Source organism: Bombus bifarius, unplaced genomic scaffold (assembly GCF_011952205.1).
Source record: "Bombus bifarius isolate JDL3187 unplaced genomic scaffold, Bbif_JDL3187 scf7180000008165, whole genome shotgun sequence".
Taxonomy (NCBI): Eukaryota; Metazoa; Arthropoda; class Insecta; order Hymenoptera; family Apidae; genus Bombus; species Bombus bifarius.
The window spans coordinates 1,745,679-1,764,581 of NW_022884487.1; the positions used below are offsets into that span (position 1 = coordinate 1,745,679).

Below are 18,903 nucleotides of genomic sequence, written 5' to 3' on the forward strand. Positions count from 1 at the left end.
ACGGTAGGCGAGGCAGAGTACAAATTTTTCTCAGAAAATAAAAGAGCAAACTAGAAGTAAATACCGAAAAATATATTGTATGCATGTTTTAGAAAAGTTCGGAAATTATGAAGCGATATGATAAAGTTTAAATATGGTTAAATTTGTGTAGAAGTTCGAGAGCGGTCAATTTAATCGCCGCTGGTAGGTTTAGTGTTAAATAAAAGCGAAGGTATGGAAAGTTAAATTTCAATCAATACTGCTAATATACTACGAAAACTGCGAAAATGAACTTTCGTTATACACAATTAATATCTTGTTTAATTTTATAGATTAAAATTTTTTTAATTATTGCTCATATAGTAAACTAATAGCAGAGATATCTTTATAAAATAAAATTAACATAACGAATTAAAGTCTATAAATGTTATCGGTATATTAGCAGAAAATTTAGAAATACATGGGGTGCCAATATAAAAAAATTGCCTTGAAGAAAAACCATAAACCATTAAAAATATTGAGAAATATCGAATGTGTAATCAATCCCAGTGAGCTGCAGAATGTGATTGCATAAAGTAAAGCTGCAAAGCAATTTACAAATCATTGAATATTTTGAACAATTTTCTGATGAGAAATTTACTACTATACTATTTATTTATTTTATTATACTGAAAATAATAACATATTTAAATTGACAAAAAAATGTTGTCTTCTGGCAATTTATCATTATTTTAATCATTAATTAAAAATATTTATTTTATAACGACTAACGTCTAATGCCATTTATATCATGTATAGTCTAATTTGTATTTAAAAGAATAGTGCATGCTACTTGAAGCATAAAAATCCATTTACTCGTCCAACGAGTATGAAAAATATGTAAATTCAAATTTGCACGATAAAAAAATACAATAATATCCTAATGTTAAGTAAGCTTATTTTAAAATACAATTGAGAACTGCAGAGAGTTTAATGTTCTTGCTTTAGCAGCTAATTTAATATAATTCGATATGAAACAAAAGATAAATCAAACAAAGTAATATATAATATACTGAAAAATATTTCGTCCCAAATATAATCTCATCCAGAACTTTCAATACTCTTTAAATTTTCTAATAATACTAACAAAAATGTACTATTTTTTATAACCGTATCATGTGTTCTACTTTCCGCCCATTTTTATAATGTTAAAATACTTTTATGTTTTATATATATATATAACGTACATTAACGAAATTATTTTTTATGCACAAAAGCATGACCTTTAACTGACCTAAGTAAAACCATGTAATAAACTATAAGTTAATAATTAATTGTATGTACAATCATAAAGCAGTATATGCATAAAAAAAACAAGGTCATAAAAATTAAGTAAAAGGTCCTATTTACATTATATATTATATAATGTTGTATATTCGGTATAAAATATTTGTACAGATACAAAATAGATTGAACTTAATGATGCAAAGCATTCATTGTTTATGTGTACAGCAAAACATTATACATATTAAGAACAGATTACTATAATATGTACATTATAATCATTTGCTGTATTTTTTTTTTTGTTCATTTTGTTGATGTAACTTTCTCCAAAATTACCTATGATTAGGATTGAGTACTGGCTGTAATTGAAATGTATGTTCTCATATTTTTAATTTATACAGTAGGCTAATTAAATGAGGCTATTAATTAGCATAAAACATAATATTGTTTTATAAGCAAAGCTGGCTTGCAAAGGATCATACTTTGATTAAGAATTGGGTGAATCTGTTACGAATATGATAATAGTAAACACAGCATTGAAACCATAATATCATTTTAATATTTTCGAATTAATAATAATGATTATCTGTATTATTGACAATAGTGCCTTGTATATGTGTATCCACATCATACTTATAAAGCAGGAATGGATATTATTAATGATTATTATATTACAACAGCTTCACTCGATAAATTTTCATATTAATTCCATTTTAAATTAGTAATATTACTATTTCTTTGTAATGTGTATATTTCTTTGTACAATTGTCCATAATTCTTTTTATAATTTATCTGTCGTTAATTATGTGAATCAACTTCTGTTTCATAAATCATGACTTTATATAAATTGTTAATTATTTATTTTGTAGTTATCATTATGTTAATAAAATAATACTACAATTAATGGTAATTATAAGCTGTTCATACAGATGTTAAAGTGCTATATGATTTTGACTGCAATTTAAGTCAGTATAAAAAATAAAATACAAACATTAATCGTAAATTAATTGAACAGCATTTTTGTTATTAAGTTACAGTATCCTTATACTATCAAATATTACTGTATTTGGAAAGATAGAGAAACATGTAAGATAATATAGAAAAATTATAGTAAACTGTAAGCTATATTGAAAAAGTTAAAAAATAATATTTTAGAATTAATTTTTACTAGATAGATAAAAAATATACGAATACAAAAAATTCTGATGCGTTTCTTTGTGTTACTTGATATGTAGATGAAACATCAACATACTTTGTATAAAAATAATTATTGTATGTATAAATGCATTTTTAGTGAATACTTTACATAAATGCTGTTTAGTATTCACTTGACTTATTGATTAAAAAGTAATACTTCCTAGTATTTATATAAGAACAGTACAAAGAATATTAAGTAGCTAATTAAAGTGTTTGGGAGCTATATGCGTCGAAATTTATCTACGTACGTGCCAAATCATAACACATCAAACAAATATTAATTATGGATAAAGTGCCACAAATTTTCATAATTCAGTCAGCAGTTGTCTAGTCTGATTACTAATTTGTATTTTTAAAATATAAAATAAAAACATTTTGTAATTCATCATCTAATGATTGACTCACTATCCTCGACGCAATTTCTTTATCTTACATTTTGTCGACAGCATTTTGTTTTGTTAACATTAATTTTAGCATTAATGATCTTTGTACAATATGCAATAATCATAAGAATATTCATCAACGATTTTATAACAGCAAATATAAATATTTTATATTCCTCTTTCATATGTTACAATTAGAGCATATAAATTAATACCTATGTATTATGTTTCATAATTGTACAATATATTATTAAAATCCTCCTTTATATAGAGCTTATATAGACGATAATTTCGTTACTGAATATGTTGAAGTTGTAATTTACAAAACGATTTACAAATTAAAAAGAAATGTCCTTCTTGTCCAGGAATATATGTCGATGGAATAATGTGATATGTACCTGCTGGTACATCCTCTAATTCCAGGTAAACAAATCCTGATCTACATTAAATTAAATTATTAATAAATACTCTATACAATTATATAAAATGTATTACTTTATATAATACCTGAATGGGCCAGAGTTTTTCACTTTGAATGCGGTAGGTGCGTCCGAATCATTTAATACAACTGTTAAAATATCAAATCCTATTTGATATTGTTTAGGTCCCTTTAGTATAATCAGCAAATAGTTATTATTACTTGAACTTTCCAAGATTAACTGGTATCGCGGATTATTCTGGTATGTTGGATGATTGCTACATCCACCAGCTGTAATATCTTTCCATTGACCAGTAAGCTGTAAACAAATTATTATTATTATAGTATTAACTTTTAAGTGTATTTATACAAAAAATAAGAAAGATATACCTCTTTTTCATATTTATAAAAATTTGGTATTTTCCTTAATGAGAATTCGCAAGATCCGTAGGCGCGTAAAGTGTAATATATTGTATTTGTTTTTTCATACTGCGATATGACTAGAGTATATCGAGTATCACTTTGAGGATCTAGTTTTATTTTACAAAGATAGTGTGGGCTGTTTATTCTTACCCCATCGATATATGGTGGTGGTTCATCTATATAATTTTAACAAAAATTTATGATTAATACATAGTTACAACATTTATAAATAAATTTGATACAAACAGAATAAAACCATAAATTATTTTGCTCACGAGGATAATATACTCTTTTTCCATCATTTCGATAAACTAATACTGTGATATATTCTTGATTTTGCCTAAAATCTGCTATGTCTGTAATGTGTCTGGTAAGAAGAATCCATATAGCTCCATTAACGTGGTTTTTCACTTCTAGTAAAAATTGAGGATTATCGCCGATATTATATGCATCTTTCGCTGGTCCTATTCCTGAATTCCACATTCTACAACATATTTTCATAAAAAATTTCTGCAATCATTTTTAATTATTTAAACAATATTATTTATAAAACCACTAATAACTTACTGATGAATGCAATAAGTATAATTAAATAAACCTGGATTCCAGTTTAAATAAAAGACATCGAAAAATCGGCATATGCTAAAATAATCAATCCAGAAAACTCCATTATCAAATTGGGACGCAGAATCTGGATCATAATTTAGTGCTTTCTTTAACTCATTTGTCCAATGTACTCTATCAAGTTCAGAATAATTTCCTTTCCATCGTAAATGTGACCAAGGATTTTTAAGTTGTAATAATCTTTCATCCTATACAAATATATCTATGGTTATAGACTATACTAATCATAAACTTATTTTTAAAATATGCTTTAATAATAAAAAATAATAAAAAGAGTAATCAATTATACATTTATTCTTCTAACATCGAGAACAGCATAAGCGTGGGTTGGTACAAGACCCGTTCTATCAGCTTCCAAATCAGATAATTCTCCAGTAGCAACTGTTACTAATACATCTCCTTTGTGCAAACGTGTTAATAATACATTAAATAGATTGTCTTCATTAAAATCTGGTTCGCCAGGCCTTATAGCCCATCTCTCTGGTATCCAGCCAGTTAAAGCATGTAAATCTATATTCTGAACAATAATATTTCATTGTTAAAAAAATAATTTATATTCTATGATTGTTATCTTTGTAGCAGAATTACATGTATATTGAAATAAACTTACACTATTTGATCCAGGAAAATCATAACCACCCATTACTTTCATATATGCCTTCTCGAGCAACGAGATCCACAGCTCACCATGATTGCTAGAGTAGGAACAAAGTAATTGGTTGTATCGGCTTACAGGCAATAAGTCATCTATTATAACTTTGCGTGACACACCGTTAATGTGTAGTTTCACCATGTATTTTCCTAATACAAAATACTCCCAATTTAATTTTCATTGAGATAATATTCTAGGAGAATTACAGACCACTGACCCTTGATGTTAAAAAAAAATTTCATGATTTGTACAGTAATACATAAGTTCTTACCAAATGGATTATATATTGGTTCTTTGTTTCTATTTTTTGGATAAATAATGGAGGTGATAAGTCTGCGTCCAAATCTTTTTTCATACTGAGCACTAACTGCAAGAGAAGCAACAAAGGAACAATCAGAAACAACCTACAATTAAAATTTAATTGCACTTTAGTATGAAAAAAATCATTAATTTAGAAATTAGCTTTATTTTTTACTAACTGTCTGTTTTATACTGTAGTAATCAACATGAGATGTTTTAAGCATTTTTGGGTCAGAGAATAATTCTTCTGGCCGGCACCATTTTGCAAAATCAGACTTCTGTTTTGGTGCTAATGTTAATAAACCATCTTCATCAGTAAATGGAATAGCATACTGAAACTTCTCTGTAAGATCAGTAATCATGAAAGGTACAAACTTATGATCATTGATATGAGAACTATGAAGCAAAACACTTTTCTCTTCTTCTGTGTAATTAGTACTACCACCACTCACTTTCAAATGTGCACTACTTTCTCGAAGAAGTGGCGGTCGAGATGGTTTCCCTAAACATTAATAAAAAATGAAATTGAACAGAAAGCATTTCTCATTACAATAACGTGACAAGAGAAAAGTACCAGTGTTATTAGAGCTTGTAGTAGTTGTTGTTGTAGTTGTACATGATGTTTTGTCTATATCCTCATCCAGACTTGTTTCGGGTACAGGAGGTAATTTAGAAAGGGTTTTAAGAATATCATTACTATTTGCTGTTTTTAAACCTTTTAAAGATTCTGCCCTATCAAGTGCAAGCTTTATAAGAGCAGTTAATTTAGCCTTTGCCTCTATATCGGTAATTTTCTATAATTATAATAATATTATTAATATTATTCATAAGTTTAGGATTCAACAGAATTATTAAAATATTTTTAATAGAATTGGAAAATTTGACAATTAGAATTTTATATACCATGCTAAGCCCCAATTCAGCAGCGTCTGTATATAATTTCACAGCGATATCTTTCAAACCAGCTTCATCAGCATCTTGTGCTTGGTTCATAAGAAACTTACATTTTTGTAACTTAGATTGATCGGTAGTTTGTGCCTTATGATGTTTCTGTTCTTCTTCACTAACTGTAATGTATTATTTTTTATTTATGAAAACATATATCATGAATTAATTTGAATACTCACTAAGATTATGTATAATTGATACCCTCTCCTGATATTCAGAAACTTTTTGATCATATACAGGATTTTGCAATTCTACAAGAAACTTTATAGCTACATTATAATAATATAAAGCTTGTCTGTATTGACACTGACTATCAAATTGTACTGCTTTCCTCGCTGCATTTTGTGCATCTTCCAATGTCATTTTTTATAATTTTTTTATGGTTATTATGTCAATTACTATATAATTCCTTTATACAATAAATTTGTAATAAATTTGTTTGTATGTAATATTCATTTCTTCATACAGTTTTTAATTATTATTAAATATCATTTTAATTGTACTTTATTTACTTAATACGTTAAATATATTTCTTCCCTGTGCATATTAACAATTGTGTATATAGATTTCTTTAAATTAAGTAGAATTAAGAAACAATTTCAAATTTGTCAAAATGATTTCACAACCATTATTTTCATTCTTAAGTCCAACATTATGGGTTAGAAGTTACTACATTAAAGTAAGTTCTTTAATTAGTCATTCATTAGCACTAGTACACGGTCGTACACAGGTATGAAAACTCCAATGGAAGGAGGTAAGGCTGTGGATAAGATTACGGTAATAAGATTCTTACGGGTCAAAAAATGTTTCTCAAGTAAAGCATTTCAATCAATTTCTGCAATATGCAACACGACCGTATCTGCAATTGAAATTTACTTCATTATATAAATTTATATTTATTTAAACAACATTCTTCTGTACTACATGAAATACTATATGCCTATCTTAAATAAATTGAAAAAGGTTATGAAAAGCAGTTTAAGTTATATCGTTTACCTTCAGTGGTAAGGATGGCACAGATGGCGTTAAATGTAAAAGTCTAACATATCAATCGCAGCACTATAACTGACGGCAAATTTATAAAGCACACCTCTGGAAATTAAAAACCTTATCCCCTCCATTGGAATTTTCAACCCTGCAACCGTAGTTTAGTGTCAAATACATCGACTACAAGTTAGTATAGATAACGATTTGATATCTTTGTTCATGTTTATGACATATAGATAGGAGTAATATTATTAATATCATAAATAATGATAAATATTTTGTCTTAACTTTCTTTTATTTGATATGTGAATTTATATTTTATTTATTTATATATAATACTCTAAATTTTCTTAATTTATTATTAATATATTTATGTCATCAATCCCAGATATAATTGATTTAATATAATTAATTGCTACAATAGTTTGTATTGAATACTGAGCTTCATATCTAATTCATATAGCTTGATACGCATGTATGAATACCGCAGGTGCATTAAGTATCTGCATTAACTTAGGCGGCATAGTGGAAAAACACGAATCCAAAATATGGCAAGTTCGTCAAGGTAAATTTTGAGAAAATTTTGTCTTTACGATTGATATCGGTAGCAATTATTACAGAATTTTGTTTTATCGATTATTATTATTTACGATCAAACTTAGTCACTTTAGAAATAACATAATGTTATAGACTATGGTTATGTGATCTGACAGAAACATCGTTTGTTTATTCTTGACGTGTTTTTGATAATAGATCATTCTATCAACTTTATATTTTCATTTTAATTTCTTTTTTAAATAAGTATCTTAACCTTCAATTGTTTATTAGCAATTGTACATAAGTATATATCAAATGAAAATGAAATACATTTATTTTTTAAAAACTTTTTTTAACATAAGCAACTGTAAATGAACATTAAATTGCTGACGTATTATTAACATGATAACTAATCTTTATTAGCATAATACTAATTGATATATTTGCATGTAAGCGCGTGTATACATTAATATGTGGTACACATTTTCTTAGTTTTTTTTTTGCAGACATGAAACAAACAAAGTTTGTTGTTATGCACATCCAGATGCTTCTCTTATCGAAGATTACAGAGCTGGAGATCAAATTTGCTCAGAATGTGGACTAGTTGTAGGAGATAGGTAAATATATCTATGTAATTTGAGAATGATATATATATAAATTGAAATTGAGCTTATTTTCCTTTTCTCTTACTCTTTTTTTTCAAATAGGGTAATAGATGTTGGTTCAGAATGGAGAACATTCAGCAATGAAAAAGCTGGAGTTGATCCGTCACGTGTTGGTGGCCCAGAAAATCCACTCCTTAATGGTTCAGATCTATCCACCATGATTGGCCCTGGAACTGGTGCTGCATCGTTTGATGCTTTTGGTGCTTCAAAATATCAAAACAGGCGTACAGTAAGTATCATTTTATTATTCTACTATGAGTTTCCTTGTTAATTAATAAATTATGTCATTTCAGATGAGCAGTTCTGACAGAGCATTGATTAATGCATTTCGTGAGATTAATGGCATGGCTGATCGTATTAATTTGCCTAAGACTATTGTCGATAGAGCAAATAATTTATTTAAACAAGTACATGATGGTAAAAACTTGAAAGGTCGTGCAAATGATGCTATTGCTTCAGCTTGTTTATACATTGCCTGCAGACAGGAAGGTGTACCACGTACTTTCAAAGAAATTTGTGCAGTTAGCAAGATCAGCAAAAAGGAAATAGGAAGATGTTTCAAATTGATATTGAAAGCGCTTGAAACTAGTGTTGATCTCATCACGACAGGAGATTTTATGTCTAGGTTTTGTTCTAATCTTGGACTTCCTAATATGGTACAAAGGGCTGCCACACATATTGCGAGAAAAGCAGTGGAGATTGATATAGTACCTGGAAGATCGCCGATTTCGGTGGCAGCAGCTGCAATCTATATGGCTTCACAAGTATGTATTTATTGGGATCAAGAGAAATATTCTTTTATGTTATATTCTTATAACTTTTACACATTCTTTGATTATTCAGGCATCAGAAGATAAACGATCACAAAAAGAAATTGGTGACATTGCTGGTGTAGCTGATGTCACAATCAGACAGTCTTATAAGCTAATGTATCCCCATGCAGGAAAACTATTTCCAGAAGATTTCAGATTCGCAACTCCTATTGATCAATTACCACAAATGTAAATTTAACGCGAAGCTTTATATTTCTATACATATTTTATCATGTTGAAACAATAGTTATGTATTTTAAATAACCATTTCTAAATAATTTAACCTTTATTTACAGTATACATTCCTTGATAATCTATAAATTTTGGTATTACATTGGTATTATCTAATTTGTTACATTTCTTGTTTTCTCTGTTGTACTTGGTTCTTACTGTGTTGTGTAAATTTGCAACAATAGTATTTTAATAATTTGTCTGGTGTGAATAAAATAAAATGTTTATGCTTTAATTGGTGCGTTTCAACATGTTAAAATTGAAAAGGTTGATAAATTTTGTTGTAAATTTTATATTTGATACCAAAAAATATATTGAGTTTTGAAGCTTTGTACAAGCAGACTTACAAATTAAGTTTACATTAAACATCTTTACATTGATATTTTGTTTAAAACGCTGTAGCACAATCTTTTTTTTTTATTTTTATGTTTGCAATAAGAAAATAACGGAAACCAATTATAAAATACAATAAATCACTTGAAAGTACCATGCTATATAATTATACGATAAATTCTGTGATACTTTTACTAAATAATGTAAGTCAAAAATTTGCAACTAGCGAAGCCGACTAAAGTCGAAAGACAATAGCCTTTTCTCACTACAAACGTGTATATACATATTTTATTTTTGACTCAAAATTTATATAAAATATATAAGAACATTCACACAGAAAATTTCACTGTTCAAATTAAAACATCACAATTTTATAATATTTGTTTCCTAACGTTTCACTAATATTTTGTAATCTACATATTACATATTTATCAAAGTAGTAATCTATACAATTCAATATTGATATTATATATATTATATGTACTTTTTAGAAAATGATATCAAAACACTTTTAATGTTGACTATATTTGTTCATCTTTATATTTGATAATCAAAAATCAATTATGTTCTATTTTTTAAGATATTTAGAGAGATATGCGATATCACAAAAATTTGTATTGTATTACATAGTAAATGTAAAATGTATGTTGGATATCTTAATTTGTATGTTAAGTTATGTAATAAAGAGAATTGTTATCATTAGGCTGCTGATTTTTATGTAATTTTCATTTTTACATTCATTACACAGAAATTTGTTTCATCTACTAAAAATTATAGGAAGTACTCTGCTTTCAATATTTTATATATTTTTGTGTACTATATGCAATCTATGGATTTTTACACTCCTAAATTTATTATAAATGCTTAAAAATCCGCAGTCTAACTATCATTATTAAAACGAATTGTTTTATTGATACCTATATATATAATCCAAATATGACTTAAAAATGTGTGAGTATATATCTGTGTGTTGTCAGAAATGGTTTGTCAGCCATCATGTGACCTACTGTCACTCTCAAAACTTCAATTTTTACTATATAATACAATGCGTAATAATTAATTTTTTAATTTTGTTATACATAACCTTGGTAAACATCTTAGCAAAAATGATATTTAAAGTATTGTAAATTTACATAACGCAGTGTAAAATAACATAACCTATATAGTGTTTAAATTTGTTATAAATTTCAGTTCTATGATAGAAGAAGATTTAATTAGAAGATTTGACATTACATTTTTCATCCTTGTTAGTAAAAAAATAACAAAATATGAATTCAATGCCTCCCACTAAACCTCCGAGAGGTATTAAACCAACCAAAGAAACGGTAAAAATATCAGCTTTCTTTCATTCTTTACTTAATAGTTGTTTAACTTATAATCGTACATCTTTTGCAGAGTGGTTTATTGATCTCTGTAATTCGAGCTTTGTCAGCAAGTGAAACTAACGAACAACGAGAGATAGAAAAAGCCAAGCTTGAAAAAGAATACAAGAAGAGTGATCAGAGGCTTGACGAATTGGTATCATTACATGATCAGGACCTTACAGAAGTTATGCAAGTAAATATAATTTAATATATAATTTAATAATAATGATTATACATATATGTTGTTAATAACATTTTCATTATTTCTTACTGTAGATATTCAGTGCTTTATCAGAAAAGGTAACAGTATCTCGAGAAAAGATTCATGCAGTTAAAGAAAATTTGAATGCTTGCAAACAATTATTAAGGTGTAAACGAGAGGAACTGTTAAACCTATGGCTTGAAGGAATTGAACACAAACATGTACTGCATCTCTTAAAGGATGTGTAAGTTATTCAGATTTCTATAAAGAATAGAAGAGAGAATATAGTTTCTGAGCTTGATTCATCTTTTTTTCAAATTTTTAGGACTCCTGATTCTTGCACCAGAATGTTACCTTTACCAGAATTAGATACGTTATCGGCATCTACATCGTATAATACAGCATCGGACTGATAGTCACTAGATTTATTTGTAATTAGTTGTAATTTAATCACTTTCTGTTTATAAGTATGAACAAAATATGAGATTTAGTAAATGAATACATGGATTTGCACTATTGAAAATTGTAGTATTCATTCATTTGTTATAATATTTCTATTCTTCATAATAATATAAATAATAAAGATAGTCACTAGATTTATTTATAATTAGTTGTAATTTAATCACTTTCTGTTTATAAGAATGAACAAAATATGAGATTTAGTAAATGAATACATGGATTTGCACTATTGAAAATTGTAGTATTCATTCATTTGTTATAATATTTCTATTCTTCATAATAATATAAATAATAAAGAACGAGTACATTGTAAAGTATAATTTTATATTTTCCCGCCAAAACGTTTGTTCTATACACAATTATTCAATTCTTGGCTGATAAATAATACTACTCTGTTTATTCGATAAGTGGCAAATAAAGATTTTAATCTTAAGTGTTTTTATAAATAATTTGATTTAAATATACATCAGTAGTATTTAAAATAATTCAACATCTTATCAGCCAATGATTTATGGCGATTCATGGTTACATGGCACACGTAATATTTCCATTACTGTGTGCTACGATCATTTAAGTTTATCTAATCGTGTTGTGTACATATTCTACATCATAATTTCATGCCAGCGATAGCGTTTGGTGATATTTTTTGCTTTTATACTGCAAAATTAACAAACCGTCAAAACGTACATCGTAAGTATTCGAACATAATACATCGTATTGTATTGAACATTTTTTTCACTCGCATAATTTCTCAAACCTTTAATATAATTCTCAAATCTTCATCTAGAAGAAACTTCTTTTAAAAACTTGAATAATTGTTTTATTCTTCAACATTTTTATATACTTAACACTTATAAAAACTAAAAAATTTGTCTATTTAAATACGATGCGCAAACATTTCTCACCCATATTCCCCAGACAGTAATATTTTGTAATATTATTTACGAATATACATGCTCGGTTGAACTAAGTTTAAAAAGAAAGCATTTATTGTTGCAGGTAGAGATGGGAACATTGGAATTAAAACAAACCTTGACTGGTCATAGGGGAAGGGTGTGGAATGTTTGCTGGCATCCAAATGGTACTTGTCTTGCATCTTGCGGTGAAGACAAAACAATTATAATATGGGGACAACAAGATTCAAAATGGGTTGTGAAAACCATCCTTACAGAAGGTCACACTAGAACTATTAGGGAGATAGCATGGTCCCCTTGTGGAAATTACATAGCTTCTGCTAGTTTTGATTCAACCACTGCTGTGTGGGACAATAAGTCGGGTCAGTTTGAATGTAATGCAACATTAGAGGGACATGAGAACGAAGTGAAGAGTGTTAGTTGGTCTTGTAGTGGTCATTTGTTAGCTACTTGTAGTCGTGATAAATCTGTTTGGATATGGGAGATAAATGATGATGAATATGAATGTGCTGCTGTTATTAATGCTCATACTCAAGATGTGAAGAAGGTACGTAATTATTTTATGTTATTAATTATATTACTATTTTATGTTAAATATAAATGTATATTATTATTATTATATTATCAAAATGCATTATGTAAGTATCATAAATATATGTTTAAATCATTCTAGATAAGGTGGCATCCTAATGAAGAAGTTGTCGCATCTGCTAGTTATGACAATACGGTAAGGATATTCAAAGAAGATGCAGGGGATAATGACTGGTCGTGCATAGATATATTATCATCCCATACATCAACAGTTTGGAGTCTTGCATGGAACAAGGAGGGCAATCGAATTGCAACCTGTAGTGATGATCAAACAGTGAAAATATGGCAAGAGTACAAACCTGATAATGAACCAGGAATTGTTACACACAACAATAAATCAGTTTGGAAGTGTGTGTGTACTATAACTGGTTATCATACAAGGACAATTTATGACATTGATTGGTGCAAAACAACTGGCTTGTTAGTGACTGCGTGTGGTGATGACATTATTAGAATATTTAAAGAGGATAGTGACTCTGATCCTCATCAGCCAAGTTTTACTATGGTTTGTTCTATGGACACTGCTCATATCCAAGATGTAAATTGTGTGCAGTGGCATCCTACTGTTCCTGGACAACTTGCATCAGCAAGCGATGATGGTTTAGTGAAAATTTGGTTTTATAACGAATAATTGTTGCTTTATGTAATGTTATCTTTTCGTAATAAATAATAATGAATTATTTATTTATTTTATTCATTATTTATTCCTTCCTTTATTGTTAACTAAATATCCTTACTATATTTTGTGATAATCTGATTGTGATTTGCTTCTGTTTCTGTTTTAGGTTATTAGGAATGTCAAGGCATTTTATTGGGCTGAGGAAAACCTATGAAGTTCTAATTTCTGATATAACGCTCAAATATAATACATTCTGTACAATGAGTGACATAAAATCGAATGTTACTGGGGTGCCTTTAAATCAAGTTGTAGATACTTTGAAGCAGTTTGCAGATCTATCACTTGCAGGTTCCTGGGATAACGTAGGCTTACTTGTTGAACCTACGGAAACCAAACTGGTTTCACACATTCTTCTAACAAATGACCTGACTGAAACTGTGATGCAAGAAGCTTTAGACTTGAAAATAGACATGATTATTACTTATCATCCTTTAATATTTGACCCCATAAAGTCTATAACAACTTGTTCATGGAAGGTAGTGAAAACATTACTGCTTTTTTATACTAAATTGAGATTTTATATAAATTATCATTTAAATGAGAATTTTTAGGGGAAGATTATTGCAAAATGTTTAGAAAATAGAATAGCTGTGTACTCTCCACATACTAGTTTTGATTCAATAAGAGGAGGAGTAAATGATTGGTTGGCGTCAGCATTTGAAAAGGGTATAAATTTAAAGTATAATATTTTTTAAATATTCTATAATTACCTTGTACTTGAACGTATTTTATATGTTTAAGTGCTTGAAAGTAGCATACCAATTCAACCAGATGCCACAAATAACAATGGCTATGGAAGAATGTGCACTTTAAAAAATGAAATTTCTATTGAAGAAGCTGTGCAATTAGTGAAACAACGTACTGGTTTGAAATACGTTAGATTAGCTCGCACACATTTAAAAGGTATCAATTTTTTGTTCATTTCCTAATTAATTTGTAAATTTGATATACTGCAATTCCATTTTATCTTTCAGATGGTTCGATTAAAACTGTCGCACTTTGTGCTGGGGCTGGAGTATCCGTTTTAGAAAACGTATCTGCAGATCTATATCTTACAGGGGAAATGTTGCACCATGACGTTCTTAACGCAACGCACAAAGGAATTAATGTGATTCTAACAAATCATTCTGATTCCGAACGTGGTTTTCTAAAAACATTTGCGCCTATTTTAAATAAACTATTGAACAAGTCTGTGTATGTACAAGTATCAAAAAATGATGCTGATCCTCTAAAAACTGTATAATTTGAGAAAAACGAAGAGAATAAAAGACAATTAATATGATATGAACATTGGGATGGAAATATACGTTACATATGATAAAATTTTATTATTAATATTATAAATTACCTGTCCTATTTTGGGATTGACAATTTTTTATTTCAATCTGGTAAAGTTAGTCAGAGTGATATCAGAGAAGATAAGTACATAAACGAATCATAGTATATTGCGGGTTCAACAGAAACCATTTACAGCTATAACAGAAACTGCGTTTAAATTTTCGTGTGTAACGCGCTTAAACTACTTTTGCAATTAATCTTTGAACATGTGTAACCGTTATAGAATCGATTTTCCCTTAATCTGATTACTGAAATATTTCTTTTGCACATAATATATCATTCGTTCGTTTATCATTTTCATAATGTCATTCACGCTCATTCAAATACACGCACATGATGGTTATGAGAAAAAACTTTATTTTAACAATGTACGTACGTAACCGACGTTTATTGAAAACTTATAACTAAATAAAATATTAACAGTCGTTATTCTGGTCCAATTAGAACGATTTTAATTTTGGGTCCACGCATTCAATTCTTTTTCTCCTTTTTTTATCGATATTGTGCCATTTCTGGCTTCATAGGTCGATAGATGAAAAGTATTTAGTTACTTCATAACGGAGAGTTCCTTAAGTACAACTTGACCCTCGTGACTCAACGAACTTACGATCCTAACAACTGATTTCTTACTTTTGTTCACTATTACGATGCTGTTTTTTCTTTTTGTATGTATATGTGTGTATACACCAACGACGAGATGCGTTAATACACAATGAACACATTATAAATTGCAATTTTTCTACGTCACCGAAAACGGTGTGGAAGTATACCCTGAGCTCGGATGCCCAAAAAATATGGATCGTGTGTAACATTTATCGAGAGTATTTGCAGGACAGACAACGTGAAACTGAAAACTGAATAGGTGTATGATTTTTTTATTAGATTAATAGTATCCGTCGTTCCTAGTCGGTTATCTTTTTTCAGTTTTACGTTTTGAGTTTAACGTTTTCTATACTGCGATAACGGATTATGGTTTGCCGCTAATATCACGATTCAACCACCTAAATCAGAACTATATTCTTATTAGAAATCCCGTTCGGTTCCCATAGGAGACTTTCTACAATCGATACAATTGTTTATTAGTTTATTCCAAAAAATATTAATTTAAGTTCAAGCGATCTCTACTATTATATTTTAGCATATTAATTTTCAAACCGATCAATATTTTCGATTGAATTTCGGTTTTCGATATACATAGCGACAATTTTCTAAGTATACTCTTGTTAGCCACGACTAACCTTTTACAGTGATTCTAATATGAACATAGTCTGATGTTTGTTTTGAATCTTCATCGAAAAACCGCTTATTTATTTTTTTATTCAGACATTCGTGTAATTATCAACAAAATAATAAAATACAATAAACAAAACGAAAAAAATGATTGCGCTGTTTTTTTGTTTCGTAACAAACATCATTGTCAGTTTGTTATCACTGTCTTTTCTAGCGTGAAACGCTTATTTTCTTCTCTGATCGAAACGAATCGAATCGAATCGAATTCGAAGATAATCCAGATTTATTTCGTGTCTCTAATCCGGACTCTCAATTTACACGGTCAAAAACGATTTTCACGATTCCTCCTCTCCCGTTTTGTCATCTCACAGAACAAACAAATTTTCTCCAGTATTTCCTCGTGCTTTAGAAATTGTAACATAGTCTATATTCCATATATACAGTGAGACAAATAAAGCGTTACAAGTTATTTTCTCAGAAATCATTGTACATATTGACATTCTTTAAAAATTAAATAACACATATCGACAATCATTGTAAATAAATTTTTGTAGGACAATATCCAAGAATATAGAGTGATACTTTCTCATTTATTTTAGATGGAGTTAGATATTAGATTCTTTATTTATAATAACTCTTACCAAACTGTATAATATGTATTTGAAATATTTTTTAAAATTCCTTAGTCATTTAAAACAAATTATTGTAAGTGATTAGCCTATTTGATCTATTTAATTAAAAATATGAAGTCAATATGTTTAGTGATTTATGAAAAATCAACTTACAACTTTATAACCCACTCTGTATAATAAATCGTTTATGACGAAACGGTTAAAAATCTTAATTGCATTTCAACAGTAATTCTTACATTTCCTTTGGCAAGTACAATGTATTGTCTCATAACTGTAACACAGCAAATAAAATCGTAGTTTGTTCAGCAGTAAACGGTTCGTCTTCAACGAACTATTATTACCATCGACAGTTTACTTTTTATTCATTTTTTATCTTACTTTTTTAAATATAGGATGTCTCAAGATTGAAAAATTATATTGAAGGAATAGAAATTTATTTTATTACTAATAGTTATTAATGGTCCAAATACATATACTATAGTATCTTTTCAAATGAAAGCGAAATTGAGATAAAAAAGAGGAAAGACTGTACATAAATTATAGTATCCATATTTTAAATCAATATTCTTTCACGTCAAATTTCAGATATGGATATAGTGATCTAAATCAATTGAAACTTGATCTAACTTCCATTATCTAAAATGGTGGTCGTTCTAAAAAAAGTTTCCTCTCATATTTTATAAGTTTATCTTATAACTTATTTTATCAACTTCTTTCGTAACGTTCATTTATAAAATAAAAAAGCATCATTTTATTATTCAATTCTGAAACACCCTATAATAGATTAAGTCTTATATTATTTCGTTACAACAGACTACTTTTCTTATAATACATTTAGCATCCGTTGTGCCGCAATATGGTCCGATTCCACCTTCACCTTTTTCTATTCTTCCTTCACAGATCTTTCTCCTCGTGTTCTTGATCCAATAATATCACTTTACGGTTTCCATTTCTCATCGATATCTTTTTAACGTGGTTCGTATACTTTCAAGATGGTTGTCACTTCCTTCTCGTAGCAGCCATTTTTCTGCGTGGCCAGAAGTTCTCCAATTTTCAGAAAGCGACTACTAGTGACGTATTAATTTAATCTAAAAATGATAGAAAATTACATTAATAAAATATGATATTTGTCTTTGTCTATTAAAGTCAGTTATCCAAGACTTAATATATAATAATAATATCTTTTAAGCTAGATTACTTAATTGTTTATGTGAACAGTTCATAGAGGGATCTTACAAGAATAGGTGACAAAGTATGAATATCACCTTTTAATGAACTTTCGTTCGCTCGTAATGGCGCTTTAAATATGAATAATCTATGAAGCCAACAGGTTAATGGTTTAGAGGGTATTTAATGTTACAAAGTTTTCAAGAGATTTCGTTAGACCAACCCTGTCCGGGTTAAGTTCCGCCGTTTAGGGACTTCCTTCTTCACTGTCTACGTTATTATAAATGAGGGTGGGACGTTATCCGAAGTACGTGCTCGTAAATTATTTCTTCGAAAATTCATCAACGTAAATGTCTAAATAAAGCTTTATTGCTCTTAAATCTCTCACTACAAATCAGATTAATTAACTAAAAATTATTTTGATATTTTCTTTATTACTGTTTTTAAAGGTACTCTAGTTAATTATGTTTTTTACATTACATTATGTTATTTACATTAAAAAGAAAAAATTAAGAATTAGAAAAAATTTAAAAGATCAAACAAATAAAGCTATCAAAAAGAGCTACCACTTGTTC

General features: G+C 28.5%; 5 protein-coding genes across 10 annotated transcripts in view; 3 read left to right on the plus strand and 2 right to left on the minus strand.

The window, feature by feature from the left end:
* Positions 1–2,553: 2,553 nt before the first annotated feature.
* On the minus strand, positions 2,554–6,645 carry LOC117209023 (calpain-7-like). 2 transcript variants are annotated; one of them, XM_033450590.1, is made up of 12 exons: positions 6,367–6,645; positions 6,143–6,306; positions 5,814–6,033; positions 5,419–5,741; positions 5,211–5,343; positions 4,898–5,088; positions 4,592–4,804; positions 4,231–4,475; positions 3,939–4,147; positions 3,631–3,839; positions 3,330–3,559; positions 2,554–3,261 (listed from the first exon to the last, which is right to left on the minus strand). In XM_033450590.1, exons 1-12 carry the CDS (start codon positions 6,548–6,550, stop codon positions 3,117–3,119), a joined length of 2,466 nt encoding a protein of 821 aa, XP_033306481.1. In that variant the 5' UTR covers positions 6,551–6,645; the 3' UTR covers positions 2,554–3,116. The 2 variants fall into 2 exon arrangements, with proteins under 2 accessions (XP_033306481.1, XP_033306479.1); XM_033450588.1 differs by having other exon boundaries at positions 4,577–4,804; positions 6,367–6,550.
* Positions 6,646–7,613: 968 nt separating this feature from the next.
* Positions 7,614–9,984, plus strand: LOC117209032 (transcription initiation factor IIB). Of its 2 annotated transcripts, none has more exons than XM_033450608.1 (5): positions 7,614–7,739; positions 8,205–8,328; positions 8,419–8,605; positions 8,670–9,140; positions 9,220–9,984. In XM_033450608.1, the coding sequence occupies exons 1-5, from the start codon at positions 7,652–7,654 to the stop codon at positions 9,379–9,381; spliced, it is 1,032 nt and encodes a 343-aa protein (XP_033306499.1). In that variant the 5' UTR covers positions 7,614–7,651; the 3' UTR covers positions 9,382–9,984. The 2 variants fall into 2 exon arrangements, with proteins under 2 accessions (XP_033306499.1, XP_033306500.1); XM_033450609.1 differs by having other exon boundaries at positions 7,619–7,739; positions 8,218–8,328.
* A 730-nt stretch (positions 9,985–10,714) lies between these two features.
* On the plus strand, positions 10,715–11,841 carry LOC117209039 (exocyst complex component 4). The gene is made up of 5 exons (XM_033450620.1): positions 10,715–10,840; positions 10,944–11,077; positions 11,148–11,309; positions 11,393–11,562; positions 11,644–11,841. The coding sequence occupies exons 2-5, from the start codon at positions 11,021–11,023 to the stop codon at positions 11,729–11,731; spliced, it is 477 nt and encodes a 158-aa protein (XP_033306511.1). The 5' UTR covers positions 10,715–10,840; positions 10,944–11,020; the 3' UTR covers positions 11,732–11,841.
* Positions 11,842–12,243: 402 nt separating this feature from the next.
* Positions 12,244–15,739, plus strand: LOC117209033 (probable cytosolic iron-sulfur protein assembly protein Ciao1). 3 transcript variants are annotated; one of them, XM_033450613.1, is made up of 5 exons: positions 12,244–12,467; positions 14,068–14,437; positions 14,513–14,627; positions 14,703–14,864; positions 14,936–15,739. In XM_033450613.1, exons 2-5 carry the CDS (start codon positions 14,078–14,080, stop codon positions 15,202–15,204), a joined length of 906 nt encoding a protein of 301 aa, XP_033306504.1. In that variant the 5' UTR covers positions 12,244–12,467; positions 14,068–14,077; the 3' UTR covers positions 15,205–15,739. The 3 variants fall into 3 exon arrangements, with proteins under 3 accessions (XP_033306504.1, XP_033306502.1, XP_033306501.1); XM_033450611.1 differs by lacking the exons at positions 14,068–14,437; positions 14,513–14,627; positions 14,703–14,864; positions 14,936–15,739 and adding exons at positions 12,949–13,238; positions 13,365–13,966 and having other exon boundaries at positions 12,266–12,467; XM_033450610.1 differs by lacking the exons at positions 14,068–14,437; positions 14,513–14,627; positions 14,703–14,864; positions 14,936–15,739 and adding exons at positions 12,777–13,238; positions 13,365–13,966 and having other exon boundaries at positions 12,269–12,467.
* Positions 15,740–17,398: 1,659 nt separating this feature from the next.
* Positions 17,399–18,903, minus strand: part of LOC117209036 (lachesin-like) — a 59,083-nt gene continuing 57,578 nt past the window's right edge. For both annotated transcript variants that reach the window (XR_004487830.1, XM_033450617.1), the window contains one exon: positions 17,399–18,249. Coding sequence is in view for 1 of the 2 variants with exons in the window: in XM_033450617.1 (XP_033306508.1) it covers positions 18,245–18,249 (5 nt within the window). In the remaining variant the exon portion in view is untranslated. The remainder of the gene's footprint in view (positions 18,250–18,903) is intronic.